The following is a 19,071-nucleotide window of genomic DNA, read 5'->3' as shown; positions in this document are numbered from 1 at the left end:
TAAATCTGGTGTCACCACAGCAGAATGAACCTCCAACTTATCCAGCATATACTTCAAGCAGCGGATGCCCGTCCATCTGCAACCCATCACTGGGAAGCACCCATACACTTTCATTCACACACATACACTACAGACAATTTAGCTCACCCAATGATATTATTTATTTAATATTTATTTAATTATCCATTAGTTTATTATTCTATTGATTGGTCTCGCTTGAGTTAATTTAATTAATGTAATAATTGCATATGCTTTGTAATATGGGTCAAAAAGCATCAAAACAAAACTAGTTTTTAACAAGAAATTTATGATCATTTACAATATTACACTAATATGATAACATAAGATTTTATTTAGTTTAATTAATTTTTCATAATTTAATTATATATTTCATTAATACTTTAAGCAGGTCAGATTAGGTATGTTGTTTCATTTTGCATAAATATATCTGTTACAATGACTGGCAGCTTATATTTATAAAAGTTATATGAATCATGAAGTAAATTTGTTATTTTGATGCAAACACCAAAATGTGACGTCTCATATTTGAAATTTGACAAAAATGTATTATGTTTGTATTTATTTGAGCTTGTTTATAACGTCAATAAAGGGATAGGGTATATGCAGAAGGACTTGTAATTTTGCAGTAACCTGGGTCGAACACTACCGGTGAACTATACGCCGTTACAAAATCAGCACGTTTAAGGTCTGTTTTCCTAAAAAAATCAACGATCTTCACTGCATGGAAGATATAAAATGGATCTCAGAATGTACAAGAAGCACTGCATTATATGACATTTTCCCATGCCATGTCTTCAGGGATGCCAACTTTTGGCTTTAGCTTGCCCTATGCCAACAAGCCCTGCCCACACCAAACCACACCCCCATTTATTTATAAATCTATAAAAATTATGTTTTTTTTATCAAATATTTATTATTAATAAAAGTATTATTAATATTATTATTATGAAATTATTATTATATTCTAATAAAATAAAATAATAAATTCTAAATGTAACTGGAAAACAATGTAAAGACTAAAGTGATATGCTAAGATAATTTAAGAATTTTTTTTGCATAAATATATTAATTTCATTAGAATGAAATTCTATAGACAATTGTAAACAACACAAAAAGTATGATTTATAGAATTGTCTGTTGTGTGTTGTCTTAGACCTGACTTATGGCAGAGAATAAGGTTTATTAAGTCTAAACTCCAAATTGTCCCTAGTGTATGTGTGTGAATAGGAGTGTATGGATGTTTCCCAGTGATGGGTTGCTGCTGGAAAGGCATACGCTGCGTAAAACATATGCTGGATAAGTTGGCGGTTCATTCCACTGTGGCGACCCCAGATTAATAAAGAGACCGAAAAGAAAATCAGTGAACGAATGCGGTCTAAACTCCCTTCTTTCTGCTTTATACAAAAAAATAATAATCTATTAGGAGCCATGAGTCAAAATAAGATCATGATATTGTTTAAACTTCAGACTTTAAAAACTCATTGCAGGCTGACACCTGTAGCCTACATAAAAGGCTGTTAGCCCTGCCATTAAATGCACCCCCTCTGAAATATGCATCTATTAACTGAAATTGATACAATCTTTTTAATAACACAGTAAACCCTTGCCTTACAGAAGACAGAGAGTCCTAATGAAAGTCTATGAAAGGGGTGCATTTTACCGCAGGGGTGCGTTTCTTGGCAAAACACAAAGCATAAGTGGCGTGTGAGCAGCGCATATTTTTTTTACATGAACGTTTACAACTGGGATTCATACCCGGAAAGGGAATGCGAGCATCGAGAGGTGTGCGGGCATGTCATCTGTGCGCATGCGTCAGTTTGTTATTGTTTACATGGCTTTCACCAGTCTTGATTCAGTTGCACATAGAGAATAACATCTTTATATAATGAAAAAAGTCTTTAAAACCGTCTTTATTAAAGCTAAAAATATAATTCACAGAGATTTTTCAGCGTGAGAAAATGGATGTGTGGCGTGAGAGCGTGAGAATATTGTCAGTTGCGTGACTCTCACGCCAAATGCGTGAAAGTTGGCAGCTATGCATGTCTTGAAAATATGAATTTATTTTACTCCATTATAGTCAATGGAGTTTCTGTGCTAGCCTGCTCACCATGATGGGTGCGTGCGTGCAAACGGCTGTTCATCTCATTTTACACTTGAGCAACTAAATCAGGGGTGGGCAACCCTGTTCCTGGAGAGCCACCTTCCTGCAGATTTCAGTTGCAACCCATATCAAACACACCTGCCTGTAATTATCATGTGGTGTTCAGGTCCTAATTAATTGGTTCAGATGTGTTTGCTATGGGTAGCAACTGAAATCTGCAGGAAGGTGGCTCTCCAGGAACAGGGTTGGCCACCCCTGAACTAAATGAACGCCAAAATCTATTTAAATGATTATATTTTAATTACATTACAACATCAATGCTGTAAAAGGAACCATATAAAATTGAAAAAGTCACATTAACCGTTCACCTGATGTTTATCCGCATGGAAAGAAACAGTAGCTGTGCATGTACCCTACTGAAAGACGAATATAAATATAAATATGAATAAAGAAAAAACAGACTGTGGCGATTAATAATTGAGTAGTTTAAAAATGCATCTCGAACAAAAGACTACAAGTAGCGATCGCCATATGTCACAATAAACCGTGACGAGCAACCATAGCCAGTGTCCTGTAGTACACTGCTGATGAATTCAGTGGGGTAGGAACCCAAAGTTGACTTGCAGTGTTTTTTGTCGAGCGGGGATGAATGAACACTTCCTGTACTGTTGAAACTAGCAAACTCACCCTCCACTGCAGAAGGTAAGAAATTCACAACATACTTCTATTATGCTGTGCTTTACTGCAGTAAATTGCAGCTTTGGAGGCAAAAGCATTTTAAAATAATACAGGTTATAATGTAAAGTTATTTTAGCGGCCCCTGTGCTGTTTATTGAGTAGTAAACCGGTTTGCTAACGGCAGATGCTCATGTGTATATGTTCCCACATGGTTTGTATCATAATAAAGAACAAAATTATTTTTAAAAGTCCAAACTGATTATTGAGGACTTTATGCGTTTTTAAAAGTACATAAATTAACGTAAATATGTTTGGAAATATCTTACATATGAATGACTTGGTTGAAATGAAACATGCCTTGTCATTGATTGAAGGGTGCTTCGGCCAATCAAAATGACAGTTGATTCTTAGTCCCGCCTTTTATCTCAAAACTGTCCAATCAGTGGAACCGGAGTCGCTCTCTGATTGGATATGAACTCCAATGCCAACATCGCGCTACTACATAGCAAGCAAGCGAGCTGTTGTGCTTTATGCTACTTCACTACATTTGAAGTTGGCTAATCCAGATCTCATTTAACACTTCTCTTTGTTTTTACATAGATTTGCGTTTCAACATGTTCCTGACAAGATCAGAATATGACAGGTGAGATATCAATGATATTTGTGCCGTGTAATTTAACTGCTTTGAATGTCTTTCATTCACTTGTTTCATGTTGTTTCGTAAGCTATTGCTCATTTACAATTATATTTAGACACATCTATTGAAGAAATAAAAGAAATCCACAGCATGTTTTCAACTATCCTGTCTTAGAACTTTCACTTTCAGTTTTGTTTTGCCAAATAAAATACTCACTGGATTAACTATTTAAGTAATTACAAAGAGTGAATGACATTGTAAATATAGGGTTTATATCATATTAACATTTCTGTTTCCATTCTCAGAGGAGTAAACACTTTCTCACCAGAAGGAAGGCTTTTTCAGGTTGAATATGCCATTGAAGCCATCAAGGTGAGCCAAGATTTACTAACTAACGTTACTATAATAAGTTGTAATAGGTGCCAATATGACAGGGCTCGAAATTAACCTTTTTACTTGGTAGCACCAGTGCTCCCATATTAAAAAATGTAGGAGAACCAGAAAAAATTTAGGAGCCCCACTGCAAATTGTATAATAATGAATTTATTGTTTTTAAAAACAACATCGATCGGGACTAACAAAAATCATAAGCAACTCGTATAAATTATAACTAACTGATTCTGTAATGATTTATTGATATTTGCGCAATAATTCCAAAATGAATGTCTAAAAATTATAAAATATTAATGATGTCGATGAGGACAATAATACAATAATAGTAACAATAAATTACATTTCTTATTAGAGGTGTGAACCTATACTGGGGCCTGTTTCAGTAAGGAGGTTCAAACAACTCAGAGTTTAAACTTGAACTCTGAGTTGATTTACCGAGAGATTAAAAACTCAGAGTTTTCGGTTTCAGAACAGCTGATCTGAGTTGGGTCAATCAACTTCGAGTAGACCAACTCAGAGTTAAGCGCGCACACCGTGACTTTAAAAAGGCATTATCAATGGAGCGCAGACATTACGAGTGACTATGGCAATATCTTATAAAAGAGATCACCATTTCTTTCTCCGGCTGAACTTGATGTTCTCATGCAAAGTTATAGCAAATATGAGCTTATATATTTGAAAAGAAGCAGCCATCAGTGAAGAAGAGACAGTTAGCGTGGAAAACAGCTGCTCAAGTTAATGCCTAATTTCACTTTTTAAGAACTTAAATATTTAAGTATAATAAAATAAGTAATGTAATTTGTGACGTTTATATATTTTTTTCTGAACTTTTTTTTATACATTTATTAGTTTTAAATGATTTAACAGTGCACTTGTGTGTCTGCCTTTTTATTGATCAAGTGATATAGGTTAATATAACATTTAGAAGGTAAGCAGTACTAAAAATTATTTTTAGAAAGAATAATAATCCCATTAATCTAGTTACAGTGCATATCGAAGGTGAATTTAATTTAATTATTTATAAAAAAAAAGGATAAGCCATTCTCGTACAGTTCTTCTGTGTGTGACTAAAATGTAGGCAATAGCTATGTTTCCATCCAAATATATTACATAAATGTATGTGCAAAACTGGAATATTGCATAAAAGATCCGAATAAAATTCCATCCAACGAGTCAAAGAGAAAAAAAATCGTCACTTCCTGATTAAACTGGCACCAAATATCAACAGTAAAAGCAGAATTTACTGTGGTAGAAGAAGCTGAGTCAATTAATTCTTTATTTAGCCTAATTAATGTACTTGCGCCTCGATGTCAGAAGACAACGCTGAAACACAATAAACACGTGGGGGCGTCTGAAGCCATGAGACGCGGAGACTCTTGACACGCACCAGACGCTCGGAGGTAATTAATAATATACACTAATACTGAAACAGTTAAGGCATTTTAGAATGACTAAAACAATATTTAAGACATGTTACAGTGTGCTCAGCCTGCTGGGTTGTTCATTTACACACATTTTCATTATCATATGATCATGATCTTTTTTTTTAATGTACATGCTGTAATTTGTTCAGTAAAAGTGTTTCCATCGTCGTTTATGCGCAAATTTTCTATCAAATAAAAGTTTATCCTACTCAGTTATGCGCGTTTTTTATGCATATTTTAAAAAATTATGTGCATCATGACGTTTTTATCAATCGTTTTTATGCACGTATCCAAAATAAGCATAAAAATAGGTGGGTGGAAACGTAAGGCTAAGGCGAGAAATACCGCTTCATCTTTAAAAAAGGGGAGGAGACCGACAGAAACTCTGAGTTTAGAGAATAAAACCTGCTTCTGACCAGGTTAGATTCACAGAGTAAGTTACCACAGTAACTGACTCTGAGTTAAAGTTACCTCTCTTTCAGAAACAGGCTTGACTTACCCTGCTTTCTCGAGTTTAACAAACCTGCCATTTTGAAACGGAAAACCCAGAGTTTCTCTCATTTCAGGGTTAAAATACTCTGAGTTTTCAGTTAACCTCCTTTCTGAAACAGGCCCCTGGTCTCACGGTTCGGTTACGATTATCATGCCATTGATTCGGTTCAATTCGATATCTCGGTGCAGTGACGATGCTTTCCATACACAGTGTTGTATTTTGGGGGGTGGCTTTAACAAGCTGTCTGTATAAACACACACACACACGGACACAGCACCACACTGTCTTTCATTCACACACATAAACAAACATAGACAGCAGCAAACAAACACACGCCACGCGCGCTTGCTCGCTCGCTCGGGAGTGATATTGTGAGACCGCCCACTCCTGGTAAAATTACACCAGAGTTACCGACGGCTCCTGCGTTTTATTCGGAAACTTATTCATATATATGCATACAGCTGAGAGAAAAAGAGAGGGGAGGAAAAGCAGATGAAATGGGCCACAGTGAGAGAGAGAGAGAGAGAAATGGAGTTCTTTCATTCCCTCAATCGCAGAGAAATAGGGGCTTCTGCAGTAAATTTCAATGAAAGACTGTACAGAAATCACACACATGGAGTGAAATTGTGCATAGTTGGCGCCAGGACTGTTAGGAGTGTAAATACCGGCACTCACCTCCCTCGCGACAGAGCGCAAATGAGGTAAATAACGTCAGTACATAATAACCAGTTATGATTATTACTGAAACGTTACCGAATTGTCAGCGTCTGCATCGCGGTGCACCGAAGAAACAATTAATTTTGTCACCCCTATTTCTCGTAATCATGCTGCCTTGAATGCGCTTGAATGAGGGTCATCCACTATAAAAAGTCTTACTGTTACATTTTGGAAAATAAATATGGTTTGCATCAAACAAACATGAAGCATTGCAGTAGGAAATATACTTTTTGCACTATTTTGCACTATACACTTGCACGCTCAGGAAAACTGCACATTTTATAGTGTTATGTGCTGACTTACATTTTTCTGTGTTTGTGAAAAAAAGCTGTCAAGTCAGCCGACTCAATATATAAGCGGGGTAGAGAACGATTCTTGTGATGACCACCCGCACAATACCTTCTTTGTCAAAAGCCAATCACTCAACTAGTCCATTCCAACGAGGTGTGCCTAAATGGACACTACAAAATTTTACACCTTTACATCGGACCATTCCTTTTTAATTCACTCACAATGCGATGTTCAGACCCCACTGCGTTAACCAAGTCAGGCAAACTCTCCCACTCTATTTTTTTTCTTCTGTCAAACTTGCAAATAACACTGTTTTTCTCCGGTCTACCTCCGAAAGGAGCACCTCCAATTCACATTCTGTTCAAAGTTTCTCTTTTTGCTTGCTTTTGCCATTACTTTTTCACTTGGTTTTGCCAAAGTGGAATCATTGCCATATTTATTAGGAAGCAGGGAGGGGTTTTACGCACTTTAAATGTTTTAGTAATGAATTCAACGCAAGTCTTCATGCATGAGGCCGCTGGTCATCTGAAAGCGGAAGGACATGAGTGATTAACAGCTAATATGAACCAATATAAGATCTACGCAGCAGGGAAGAGCGATTCAGCCGTTTTTAGAAAAAACAAATCTGGTCCCACAACAAACATTATATGCAGTCGTACAAATGCTCCCAAATATATTATGAGATCAAATTTTGGGCACATATGCGACCAAAATCGTTGAAATTTCTAGCCTTTTATGATATCTAATGCTTATTATCAGCTGATTATAGTATGTAACCTTTCTCATGGTAAATATTGAATGTAATTCTCTTTGCTTTGTGTGTTTTTCCAGTTGGGGTCCACAGCCATTGGCATTCAGACATCAGAGGGAGTTTGTCTTGCTGTGGAGAAGAGAATAACCTCTCCTCTGATGGAGCCCAGCAGCATTGAAAAGATTGTAGAGATCGACTCTCACATTGGTGAGACAGAGGCTGAAATAACATTGTCATTAGCTATGTTTCCATCCACCTATTTTTATGCGCAGTTTGGATATGTACATAGAATATCAGTAAATGGAAACGCCATGATGCACATAAGTTTTAAAAATGTGCATAAAAAACATACGCGAATAATTGAGTAGGATAAACTTTTTATTCGTTAAGAAAAAAAAACTTGGTATGTGGTACCAGTTAATCAGGAAGTGGCGATTTTGTTCTTATTGGATGGAAATGCTGCATTATTTGCATGTCTTTTATGCAATATTGCAGTTTTGTGCATAAATTTAATTTGCATCTTTGGATGGACACAGCAATTGTGGATAATTGTAGTGAAATATTAATAATCATGTTTCATTCTCAATATAGGCTGTGCCATGAGTGGCTTGATAGCTGATGCCAAAACTCTTATTGACAAAGCAAGAGTAGAAACACAGGTTGGTGAAAGTCTGTCACTTAAGTACAAGGTTACTTCAAATGTTTATTATGATGTTGTAAACCTCTGTGTGTTTTTGCAGAACCATTGGTTTACCTACAATGAGACGATGACTGTGGAGAGCGTAACACAAGCCGTTTCTAATCTTGCTCTGCAGTTTGGAGAGGAGGATGCTGACCCCGGCGCTATGGTAAGACATGTTTGGGTTAAGTTTTCTTCAGTACATAAGTGCTCAGAGGCCATGCATTCAGATAATATTTATCTAATTTTCTCGTGATCATGGCCCTGCAAACCAAGAGAGATGCAGACGCACATTCGTACAACACACGTTAAGGGCGTTCAGAAAAGCCAATTGCATCGCGCTCATGATTATCGTACATTCATGATTATTTGCATGTATATGAATATATATTCCCATTTTAGAGTGTAGGTTCTAGTCGGCGCAAAAAGTTGTTGCATGTTTGAATTAGATTCTGAAGAATGTTTTTGTTTCATTTTAAGTTTGCTTTGCTGAAATGTTGAAATCACTAGATAATCAATCAAGTCGTGATCTTGAGAAAACGAGAGAAAAAATATTTGAATGCATGGCCTCTTAGGACTTCCGCACTTCAGTGCTCTTCTTGTGTTTTGATAATAAATATGCACTTTTTTTGTCTTTAGAGCCGTCCTTTTGGTGTCGCATTGCTTTTCGGAGGTGTGGATGAGAAAGGACCTCAGCTGTAAGTAGTCATTTGTTTTAAATATTGTTTATAAAGAGGATATAAGAGTTTTCAAAAAGGGTCACAATTACAGTAAAATGCCAGTTGTTAAGTGTTTTAGTGTAATTTAATATATTTGAGTTTGTGAATTAATAAATATGTATATTGCATGTTGTAAAGGCATTTTCACATCAAGCTTGTGTACATCGTGCATTTTTAAAATGTTCTTTCAGTAAAAAAAAAAAAATCAAAACATCTGGAGCACATACATGCTTTCTTTAAAAAAAAGTTGTATGTATTATGCATGTTTTTCTGTAGAAAAGTTTTCATATGTAAGATAAATATTGATTCATACAATATTTTATTTATTTATTTATTTTATATAGCAAAGTTTATTTATATTAAAATATATATAAAAATAGTTTTTAAGCATCTAATCATTCACATCACTATTGAGATGCATCAAAAAATAATTACACAAAACAATTACACCAGTTGCATGTGACCTGCATAAATACAGATCGAAATCCATTTTTTGGAAAGTTCATTTGCACAAGTTTGAAAACGCCCTTAATGTAATGTGTGAAACATATATATATATATATATATATATATATATATATATATATTATATATATATATATATATATATTATATATAAAGGAACAGCTAACCTGGTGATTTTGTTCATATATATTTTATTTATTCATAAAGACTTGATTACATTGTGAAGTGTTTATAAATCACACCAACCTTTTTATATACACAGATACCACATGGATCCTTCAGGCACTTTTGTCCAGTGTGACGCGAGAGCAATCGGCTCAGCATCTGAAGGCGCTCAGAGCTCTCTTCAAGAGGTTTACCACAAGGTAAATACCAACTGCTTATAAACATCTTGGTCTTTTATCTGCAGGTCATCATCAATTTTTGATCTCATTTTGGCTATATACTCCCACATTTTTTATTTTTTTTATTTTTTATATATATATATATATATGAGCAATATCACACTCGTAGCAGTGCGATATGGCTGTATATCGGCAGTGCCGATATACAGCTATATCGCACTGCTACGAGTGTGATATTGCGTTTATACAACAGTTTGACGGCATTATTGTGTATATAAAAACAAAATCAAACATGGATAGTCTAAAAAACCCTTTTGCATGAGGAACTACTTTTTTTCCCGGATTCTAATCATAAGCTGACAGTTAAACAGTTGAGCGTGCATCTTTTAAAATTTAGATCTCTAGTGCCTGCTTTTTGCTGGTTGTATGTGGGCGGAGTAATACACAAAGGGTATAGAGGCTGTAGGAGTTCTGATATTGCAGGATATCGCACGGCTATCAGCCAATCAGATTTGAGAACCAGACAGATCTGACAGACAAAACTGTTGTATAAATGTAATGTTGTTCTGGTTCTCAAATCTGATTGGCTGATAGCCGTGCGATATTCTGCAATATCAGAACTCCTACAGCCTCTTTACCCTTTGTGTATTACTCCGCCCACATACAGCCAGCAAAAAGCAGACACTACAGATCTAAAGTTTAAAAGATGCTTGCTCAACTGTTTAACTGTCAGCTTATGATTTTAATCAAATGTGGAAGAAAGTAGTTCCACATACAAAAGTGTTTTTGAAACTCTCCGTGTTTGATTTTGTTTTTATATACACAATTATGCCGTCAAACTGTTGTATAAACGCAATATCACACTCGTAGTAGTGCGATATGTCTGTATATCGGCACTGGTGGAAGACGTGCGATGACACGAGGCCGCAGGGCGAGTGCATTAGTGCCCCCACCAGTGCTGATATACAGCCATATCGCACTGCTACTCATGTAATATTGCTCATATACATATATTATTAGCCCTTTTAAGCAATTTCTTTAGTCTACAGAACAAACCATTGGTATACAATAACTCGCCTACTTACCCTAACATGCCTAGTTAACCTAATTAACCTAATTAAGCCTTTAAATGTCACTTTAAGCTAATAAGAAGTGTCTTGATAAATATCTAGTGAAATATTATCTACTGTCATCGTGGCCAGCAATCTGTCATACTGTCATTCCAGCCGCAACCCATTGCTTGGAAACACCCATAAACACTCATTCACACACATACACTACAGGCAATTTAGCTTACCTAATTCACCTATAGCGCATGTGGGGAAAACCGGAGCACCCGGAGGAAACTCACGTGAACACGGGGAGAAACATGCAAACTCCACACATAGATGCCAACTGACCCAACCGGGGCTCGAACCAGCGACCTTCTTGCTGTGAGGCGATCGTGCTACCAACTGTCACTATAATGCCCTACTACAAAATTTAGTTTTTATATTAATTACAGTAATATTATTATATAATATGCAAATTTGTATGATTTATGTACAATTTAAGTTGTACTTTGTCTACCAAACTAGTTGTTCTAGTTGTATCTGTATTACAACGTTTAAATTAAAGTTAAAAGTATTTTGTATTATTTAATGTGTTGAGCTTTTAGTTACTATACTCTCAAAGTTTTTCTGCCCAAGTCCACAATTTTTTATTTAATAATAGCAGAAAAATATAATAGCAAACAATATCCACATTTTCCCTGGCCCCACTTCTAGCTTATATATTTTATATTAGTTTGTGTTTGTTTCTGTACTGCATATCAAACATATGCATATTAAATGAAATCCATCAGATCCCCAATGTCACAGCTAGGTTATTTCCGGATGGTATTTTCACAGAGCAAAGTGTTTCTCCCGAGAGAACCCTACAGATCAAATTGGAGCCCTGTGCTCAGAAAATAAGAGTCCTTTTTTTAAATCCACCCCACCCATCTCCCCATTCCAGTATGTCATGCCTCTACTAGTGTAACCTTGCCCATGTGACCCTAAAATCTAATAAGCAGGACGCACTGTCCAAAAGGCTTCTTCATAAATCTAATTGCTTCCAAGCAAAATTCCACAAGTTACACTATGGATGTTGCTTTTTCCTCCCGCTAAACAAACGTCTTTGTCTTTTCCAGTCTATGACGTTAAAGGATGCCATTAAGTCTTCTCTCACTATCCTGAAACAAGTGATGGAGGAGAAACTCAATGCCACCAATATTGAGGTAACAATGCTCAAGCGATCACATGGTGTTGGTCATATGAAATATAATTTAATTTAAACATATTTCTAAGTCATGACTGTTTTCTTCTCTTTCCCTGCAGCTTGCCACAGTAGAGCCGGGCAAAACCTTTCACATGTACACAAAAGAAGAGCTGGAGGATGTCATCAAGGATATCTAAACGTGCTAAGCATAACAGATGTTCAATATGAAAAGTCCAGTGTAATTTTTGTGTGAATCATCACACAGCAGAATGGATACATAATACTCTGACTGCATTGTAGGGTTTGCCTGTTCAGACGGGAATCGAATCTTTATACTTTTCTTTTTCCTTCTGTCAGTCCCAAAATTTCTATAGTTCTGTACAAGCACAGGACAGCAGATATTGTCATTGAAATAACTGGGGGGTTCTTTTTGTTACCAATCACTGCGTTAATAAACTGTTGTTGAAAATGGTGTTTCAATAATTCTTTTTCCTCTGAGTATCTCACTTATAGGCTGATAAAAATAAAAGCTAATTTAATTATAAAGATATATATGTAATGTCACTTGTTATGTGTCGATAACCATTTTCAAGGTATACCGCGGTTTGGAAAAGTCAAGGTTTTAAACTTGCCAAAATATTCTGCCAAAGTTTTTACATTTTGTTTTCAGTTTTTTTTAGGACGGCAGTATCTTTAACAGAAAAGATATCCAAAGATGCCATTTTAAACTAATGAAGGCCGCAGAAGTCAATGATTCATTTGAAATATTTCTTAAAATAAAATATCCTGTGTTCAAAGGGGAAAAAGTTCTTGTTTTTACCCAGACATTTATAAAGCATCTGGTGTATAGCAGTGATCTCAATACTGTGAAACCGCGATATTTTTATTCAAGGTCATCATACCAGCAGAATCTTATACTGACCCATGCCTAAATGCCACGCATTTGAGGTGGTATGAACTCCAATGAATTTGTATGTTTAGCAAAATAGAAATATATATTCTTCTATAAAATAGTATGTATTTAATATTTTATTTATTTATGCTTTACTGCCATGTAGACATGGGCCGGTACAAGATTCTGACTGTATGATAACCATTCATAAAAAATATCATGGTATTGTGATTTCTGCTCCAATATAAGTTCTTTTTAAATGTCTATAGGAAAAAACAGGGCGTGTGCAGGGTCTTAAAATGTCTTAAATTTCAAAAGCAAAATTTTAGGCCATAAAAACTCCTCAATTCGCTGAAATATTGTGTTGTAGGTCCTAAAACTTTTTAAGCAGGTATTCAAGAGTTCCTACTTGGATATGCTTGGCATTAACAGCAGGTTTGGCATGCTTTCCCGGGAGGTACTCAGAGATAACTGAGCCCAAGGCTCTTGCCCGGTCAATAAGCAATTACAGTTGAAGTCAGAATTATTAGGCCCCCTGTATATTTTTTTCCCCATTTTCTGTTTAATAGAGAGATTTTTTCAGCACATTTCTAAACATAATAGTTTTAATAACTCATTTCTAATAACTGATTTGTTTTATCTTTGCCATGATGGCAGCGCATAATATTTTACTAGATATTTTTCAAGACACTTCAATACAGATTAAAGTGACATTTAAAGGCTTAACTGGTTTAAAAAAATAGCTTAAAGGGGCTAATAATTTTGACCACAAAATGGTGTTAAAATAATTATAAACATTAATTTTTAAAACCTTGACTTTTCCAAACCGCAGTAAACCTTGAAACTAGTTATCATTCAATCCCTACTGCAACGTAATGTTCATTTATTTGATGTTTAATATGCAACATTTTCTAAATTAATTGTATTTAAAACAAGCTAAATAATATATGCTATAGTACATAAATTTCTCATAAGTTTCTATAAAGATATTTTCATTTTGAGGGCTATGATGATATAAGGTGTAATAATTAATCACAGGCATGAGTAATTTAATGATGATGCTGAAATAAGAGAAGTAAATAGTTAAAACACCACACATTAAATGACTTTTTGCTTGTTCAAACTACTTATTTAAAATGAGTTGAAACAACACAATTCCTAAGGGTTTCTGGGACAATTTAATTGTTTTATGTTTAATTCACTTAAATTAATGACACTGGTTAACTTAATTTATTTGTGTTTGGACAACAAGAAGGAATTGTGTGGAACCCTGCTTTAGTGTTGATGAACGGAAGGCGTGGTTAACCCAGTTCTACAACGTTGAATGCTCGGCTGGCCTTACTCATTGTTTAATGTCCGAGTAACTTCGATGTTGCCTAATTAATATTGACGACCAAGCATTTTTATTGGATAACGTCAGAGCCTAATTCATATTCATTAGCGAACTCGCCGCCATTCAAAAGGTTACCAAGCATCTTCAGCGCGACAACGTTAATATTCATGAAAATGGGCGTGTCAAACGGACGGTTGCGTCCTAATCTTGAACAATCCGTGAGTTTAGCAGTGGAACAGCGGCTACTCTACAGACATGCGTCAGGGTGTAAACACTGCACGGTCTGTTCGATTACCAGCAAACCTGCTATAAATGGATATTTAAGCAGAAGATTTTTTTGTGCACATTAAACGGGAACCATGAGCACCGTGTTGTGCTGTGTTTTGGTGTTATTAATCTCAGTGGCTCTTTGCATGGACTTTGAAGAGAGACCCAGCAGCTCCTGGAGGAGTGAACAAACCATGTTTCTAAAGAGTCACAAATCACGAAATCTGCTCAGTTTGAGAGATTTACAGCAACCGGACCATGGCAAGATGAAAAGAAGTGAAGAATCCGCACAAAATCAATGTGAATCATTGCACGGCTATCAATCTACATTACAAAACGACACTCACACGGTAGGTCGAAACATTTCTTTCTCGTTATACCCACGATATTATTTAAAGGTAAATTTTGTATGATATATTTTAGGGGTAAAAGTTAAACTTTGTAAATTTTCTGGTGAAAACTTATTAGTTTAATTATTAGTTTTTATTTTGTGATATTATGTTTCTGTCCTTTTTTGATTATAGCTAACAACAATGCAAGTGCAATAGGCTGCAGTTTTAATATTATTTTATGAGTAACGTTAGTATCATGTATTACTACCAAGATTTACAGAAGACACCGACTAACATGCGTATGTAAAAGTATGTAAAAAGTTATTTGTTTAAAAAAGTTATGTCATATTAAAATAAACAATTTTAATGGACAGTTCAGCCCCAAACTACTACTACTACACACACACACACACACACACACACACACACATATATATATATATATATATATATATATATATACATATATATATATATATATATATATATATATATATATATATATATATATATATATATATATAAATATATATATATATATATATATATATATATATTTATATATATATATATTTAAATATATATATATATATATATATATATATATATATATATATATATATATATATATTTATATATATATATATATATATATTTAAATATATATATATATATATATATATATATATATATATATATATATATATATATATATATATATATATATATATATATATATATTAGGGCTGCACGATATTGGAAAAAACTGGCATTGCGATATTTTGTTTTCTTGCAATATATTGTTGTATGAATATAATTTCACAAGATGACTATTTTGAAAAAAAAAACTCACAATTTTACATTGATTGTAGGGGAGTGCATCTGCATAAAATATGCAAAATTATACAAAACTACACAAAGTAATATAATTTAAAGCACAGGTGAAAACAATAGAACAAAGTAAACAACACTTTATGGTTGTTGGTGGAGTCTAACAGTATAGAGATATAGAAATTGAATAATCAAATGTAAAATAACAATGTCTTCTTTTAATAAATATATAATTTATATATTTGTCTTCAATGTTATGTAATTTCTATACTTTTTCTTTTATTTATAAACATATAAGCCCAAATCAATTGAATCTAATCGAATTGTTAAAGCACGTTATAATGTCTTGTGTCCAAATAGTTTAACCTGAGATCTCTTGAGATCCACTGATGTGACTATTTCAGATTCACTCATTGCGATATCGATGCTGAAATGATATATAGTGCAGCCCTAATATATATCCATAGTTTTTCTTGTTCTGTTTTGACTTGATATCTCTCTTGTTTTGTAAGTTTCTTAAGTCAAGCTTCATAAAAAGTATACTTTCTTTCCATCTTTCTTCAAAAAGTTGAATTTTTATACTTCTTTGGAAGTTCTTTCTACTTTCTGAGAACCATAATTCACAAAAATTAGATCATACACTGGCCTCAACTCTGAGATTACCTAATAATACACCGACATCACCTTTCTCAGCGAGTACATGTTATTTTTCCAGTTGTTTTCCAAACGCCACAGAACATTGGCACTCCAGCCATTTATGACTCCAATGGAATTTAAACATTTTCCAATTTTATAGTGGTCTTTGCATACAAAACTCCAATACAAAACAATGTGTGCACCGTTTTCCAGCTGTTTTACATCACATTATACCACGGTAGACTGTAGATTTTTTTTTGTTTGATGTTCCTTTAAGGCATTCCACAGATTTCATCTTTATGCCAAAAGAACAAATGCATTTATCCTCATGATGTGTCTGTGTTCAGTTTCTCCTCCATTAATGTGGAGACGCCACACTGTCAGGTGATTCTGCTTAACCAGATCCAGTCAGACTCATTCATTACTGTGGCCCATGACTGATTACCAGCCCTTAAGAAGTCAGTAAACACACAGCCTCTCTCCATGTCTCTCTTATCTAACTCTCGCCCTCAAGCACATCAATTACATTTTACCAGCATTCGCCATGACCTCTCGCTGTGTGCAGGGATTATCGGTAAGCGATAAGCCACATGTATGCCAATCTATATCTGTCATATCAGTCCTGTTCAATGAAAAGCATCCCCTATTTATCCTAATACACCACACACACACGCACTGACATTTAAGGGAATCGGTCATGAGTTTAAACTTAGTGCTGATTGAGAAAGACTGTTGTTGTTGTTAAGAAAGCGAGCAGAGCCAGTTCTTTTATGGCCAGTGTTTTTGGCTCTCATCCTCCTACATTCCGTCCAGCATAAGTGACTGCCGAAGTGAAATGCTTCCTCCAAGAAAGACATGTTTCTGAAACAGGAAAAGACTTTGGGGCTTGACAGCAGTGGGAAAAGTATTTGAAGGCTGCGTCTTAAAAACATTGCCTTGTTGAATTTGCTTCTAGGGGCTTTCTAACACCTGTTTGGATCTTCTGCTAGCATGTAGTGTGTACTGTAAATTTTACACACACAGTTCTAGTGCAATGATGGTTGATTGTTGCTTGTTATTCATGGTGGTTTTCAGTTTCTTTATGCTTTCGGATTGTATTAGTGACTTTGGTGACAACTTTTGAATGTTGAAAAGTTCAACAATGTTGATTTTATTGACATTTTTAGGGTTTAGAAATCATATATCAGCTGGGTTTTGCATTATGTAAATTTTGGTCCAAAAAAGATAATGACCTTGAAGAATTTTTTCTGTTAGTTATTTTTAAGTATATTATTTTTAACATACACTCACCGTCAACTTCATTAGGTACACCTTACTAGTACCAGGTTGGACCCCCTTTTGCCTTAAGAGCTGCCTTAATCCATCGTGACATAGATTCAACAAGTTACTGGAAATATTCTTCTGTGATTTTGGCCCATATTGACATGATGGCATCACGCAGTTGCACACCCATGATGCGAATTTCCAGTTCCACCACATCCCAAAACTGCTCTATTGGATTGAATTCTGGTAACTGTAGAGGCCATTTGAGGTACAGTGAACTTATTGTAATTTTTAAGAAACCAGTCTGAGATGATTCATGCTTTATGACATGGCGTGTTATCCTGCTGGAAGTAGCCATCAGAAGATGGGTACACAGTGGTCATAAAGGGATGGACATGGTCAGCAATCCGCTTGTTAAGTGGTGACACATGTAATACTGTTTCCGGGTCCAAGCCGCCATTCATTTGAGTGGAGAAATCATTCGTTTATGATCACGTTTTATTCATATCACACATTAAAGTTAATCTTATATAAAGTCATAGTGTACACAACAATCTCTGGGCTTGCTGCATAACAAATACCAAAAATGTAACAATTTATAAATAAATGAATCACTTTCTGGCCATCGGATATTAGGCATGAACATATATATTGCGATCGTGATTTTCGAAAGACTTAAATCGCTTTGTAAACGTTTATTATTACCATTTCATGAGTTTCCCCATTCAGTTGAATAGAGCGCTTGGACCCAGAAGCCGCTTCGCGTGACGTCACACTTAACAAGCGGATAGGCATGGGCTGATATAAGTTTCTGACGGTATGATAATCTTGGATAAAAATATCACGGTATTGTGATTATTGCTGTAAAGTAATTACTTTTTAAGTGTCTTAGTAAAAAACAACAACTTTTTTCCCTATTTAATGCAATATATTACATTTTAGGCAACATTTATAATATTTGGAACAGTAAACATGTCAAGCTACAAAATTCAAATAAACCATTGACTTCTACTATCTTCATTAGCTTCAAAAACACAGATTTCCTTACAACACATGAAAAAACACTTAAAAAAGCTACATATACCTTAGAAACGGTATAGCAAAACATTATGCGGTTTTAATACCTTGATTTTTCCAAAACTGCAGTATACCTTGAAATCGGTTATTGTCCCATGCCTAGTCAGTAACAATACTCCGGTAGGCTGTGGCATTGACACAATGCTCAATTGGAACTAATGGGCCCAGGGTGTGCCAAGAAAAATCCCCTACACCCCATTACACCACCACCAGCCTGACCCTACCCTCTAAATGTCACAGCATTAATTGAGACTCATCAGACCAGGCAATGTTTCTCCAATCTTCTCTTGTCCGATTTTGGTGAACCTGTGTGAATTGTTGCCTCAGTTTCCTGTTCTTAGCTGATAGGAGGGCACTCGGTGTGGTCTTCTGCTGCTGTAGCCCATCTTCCTCAAGGTTTGACGTGTTGTGGGTTTAGAGATGCTCTTCTGCATCCCTCGGTTGTAACGTGTGGTTATTTGAGTTACTGTTGCCTTTCTATCAGCTCGA

General features: G+C 35.2%; 2 protein-coding genes across 4 annotated transcripts in view; both read left to right on the top strand.

The window, feature by feature from the left end:
* Positions 1-2,766: 2,766 nt before the first annotated feature.
* On the top strand, positions 2,767-12,420 carry psma5 (proteasome 20S subunit alpha 5). Its single transcript, NM_205708.1, is given in 10 exon segments — positions 2,767-2,824; positions 3,401-3,443; positions 3,743-3,809; positions 7,587-7,713; positions 8,098-8,165; positions 8,247-8,354; positions 8,825-8,883; positions 9,632-9,734; positions 11,884-11,970; positions 12,071-12,420. Coding segments are annotated over 9 exon segments (726 nt in total). The 5' UTR covers positions 2,767-2,824; positions 3,401-3,414; the 3' UTR covers positions 12,149-12,420.
* A 1,982-nt stretch (positions 12,421-14,402) lies between these two features.
* The window catches only part of sort1a (sortilin 1a), a 57,405-nt gene continuing 52,736 nt past the window's right edge, over positions 14,403-19,071 (top strand). For 2 of the 3 annotated variants that reach the window (XM_005172902.6, XM_073915684.1), the window contains exon 1: positions 14,403-14,793. In XM_005172902.6, the coding sequence (XP_005172959.2) occupies positions 14,536-14,793 (258 nt within the window). In that variant the 5' untranslated portion in view covers positions 14,403-14,535. 3 annotated transcript variants of the gene reach the window in all.

The sequence above is a fragment of the Danio rerio genome, chromosome 11 (genome assembly GCF_049306965.1).
Source record: "Danio rerio strain Tuebingen ecotype United States chromosome 11, GRCz12tu, whole genome shotgun sequence".
In the NCBI taxonomy this organism is placed as follows: Eukaryota; Metazoa; Chordata; class Actinopteri; order Cypriniformes; family Danionidae; genus Danio; species Danio rerio.
This window is presented reverse-complemented; position numbering and strand designations above follow the sequence as displayed.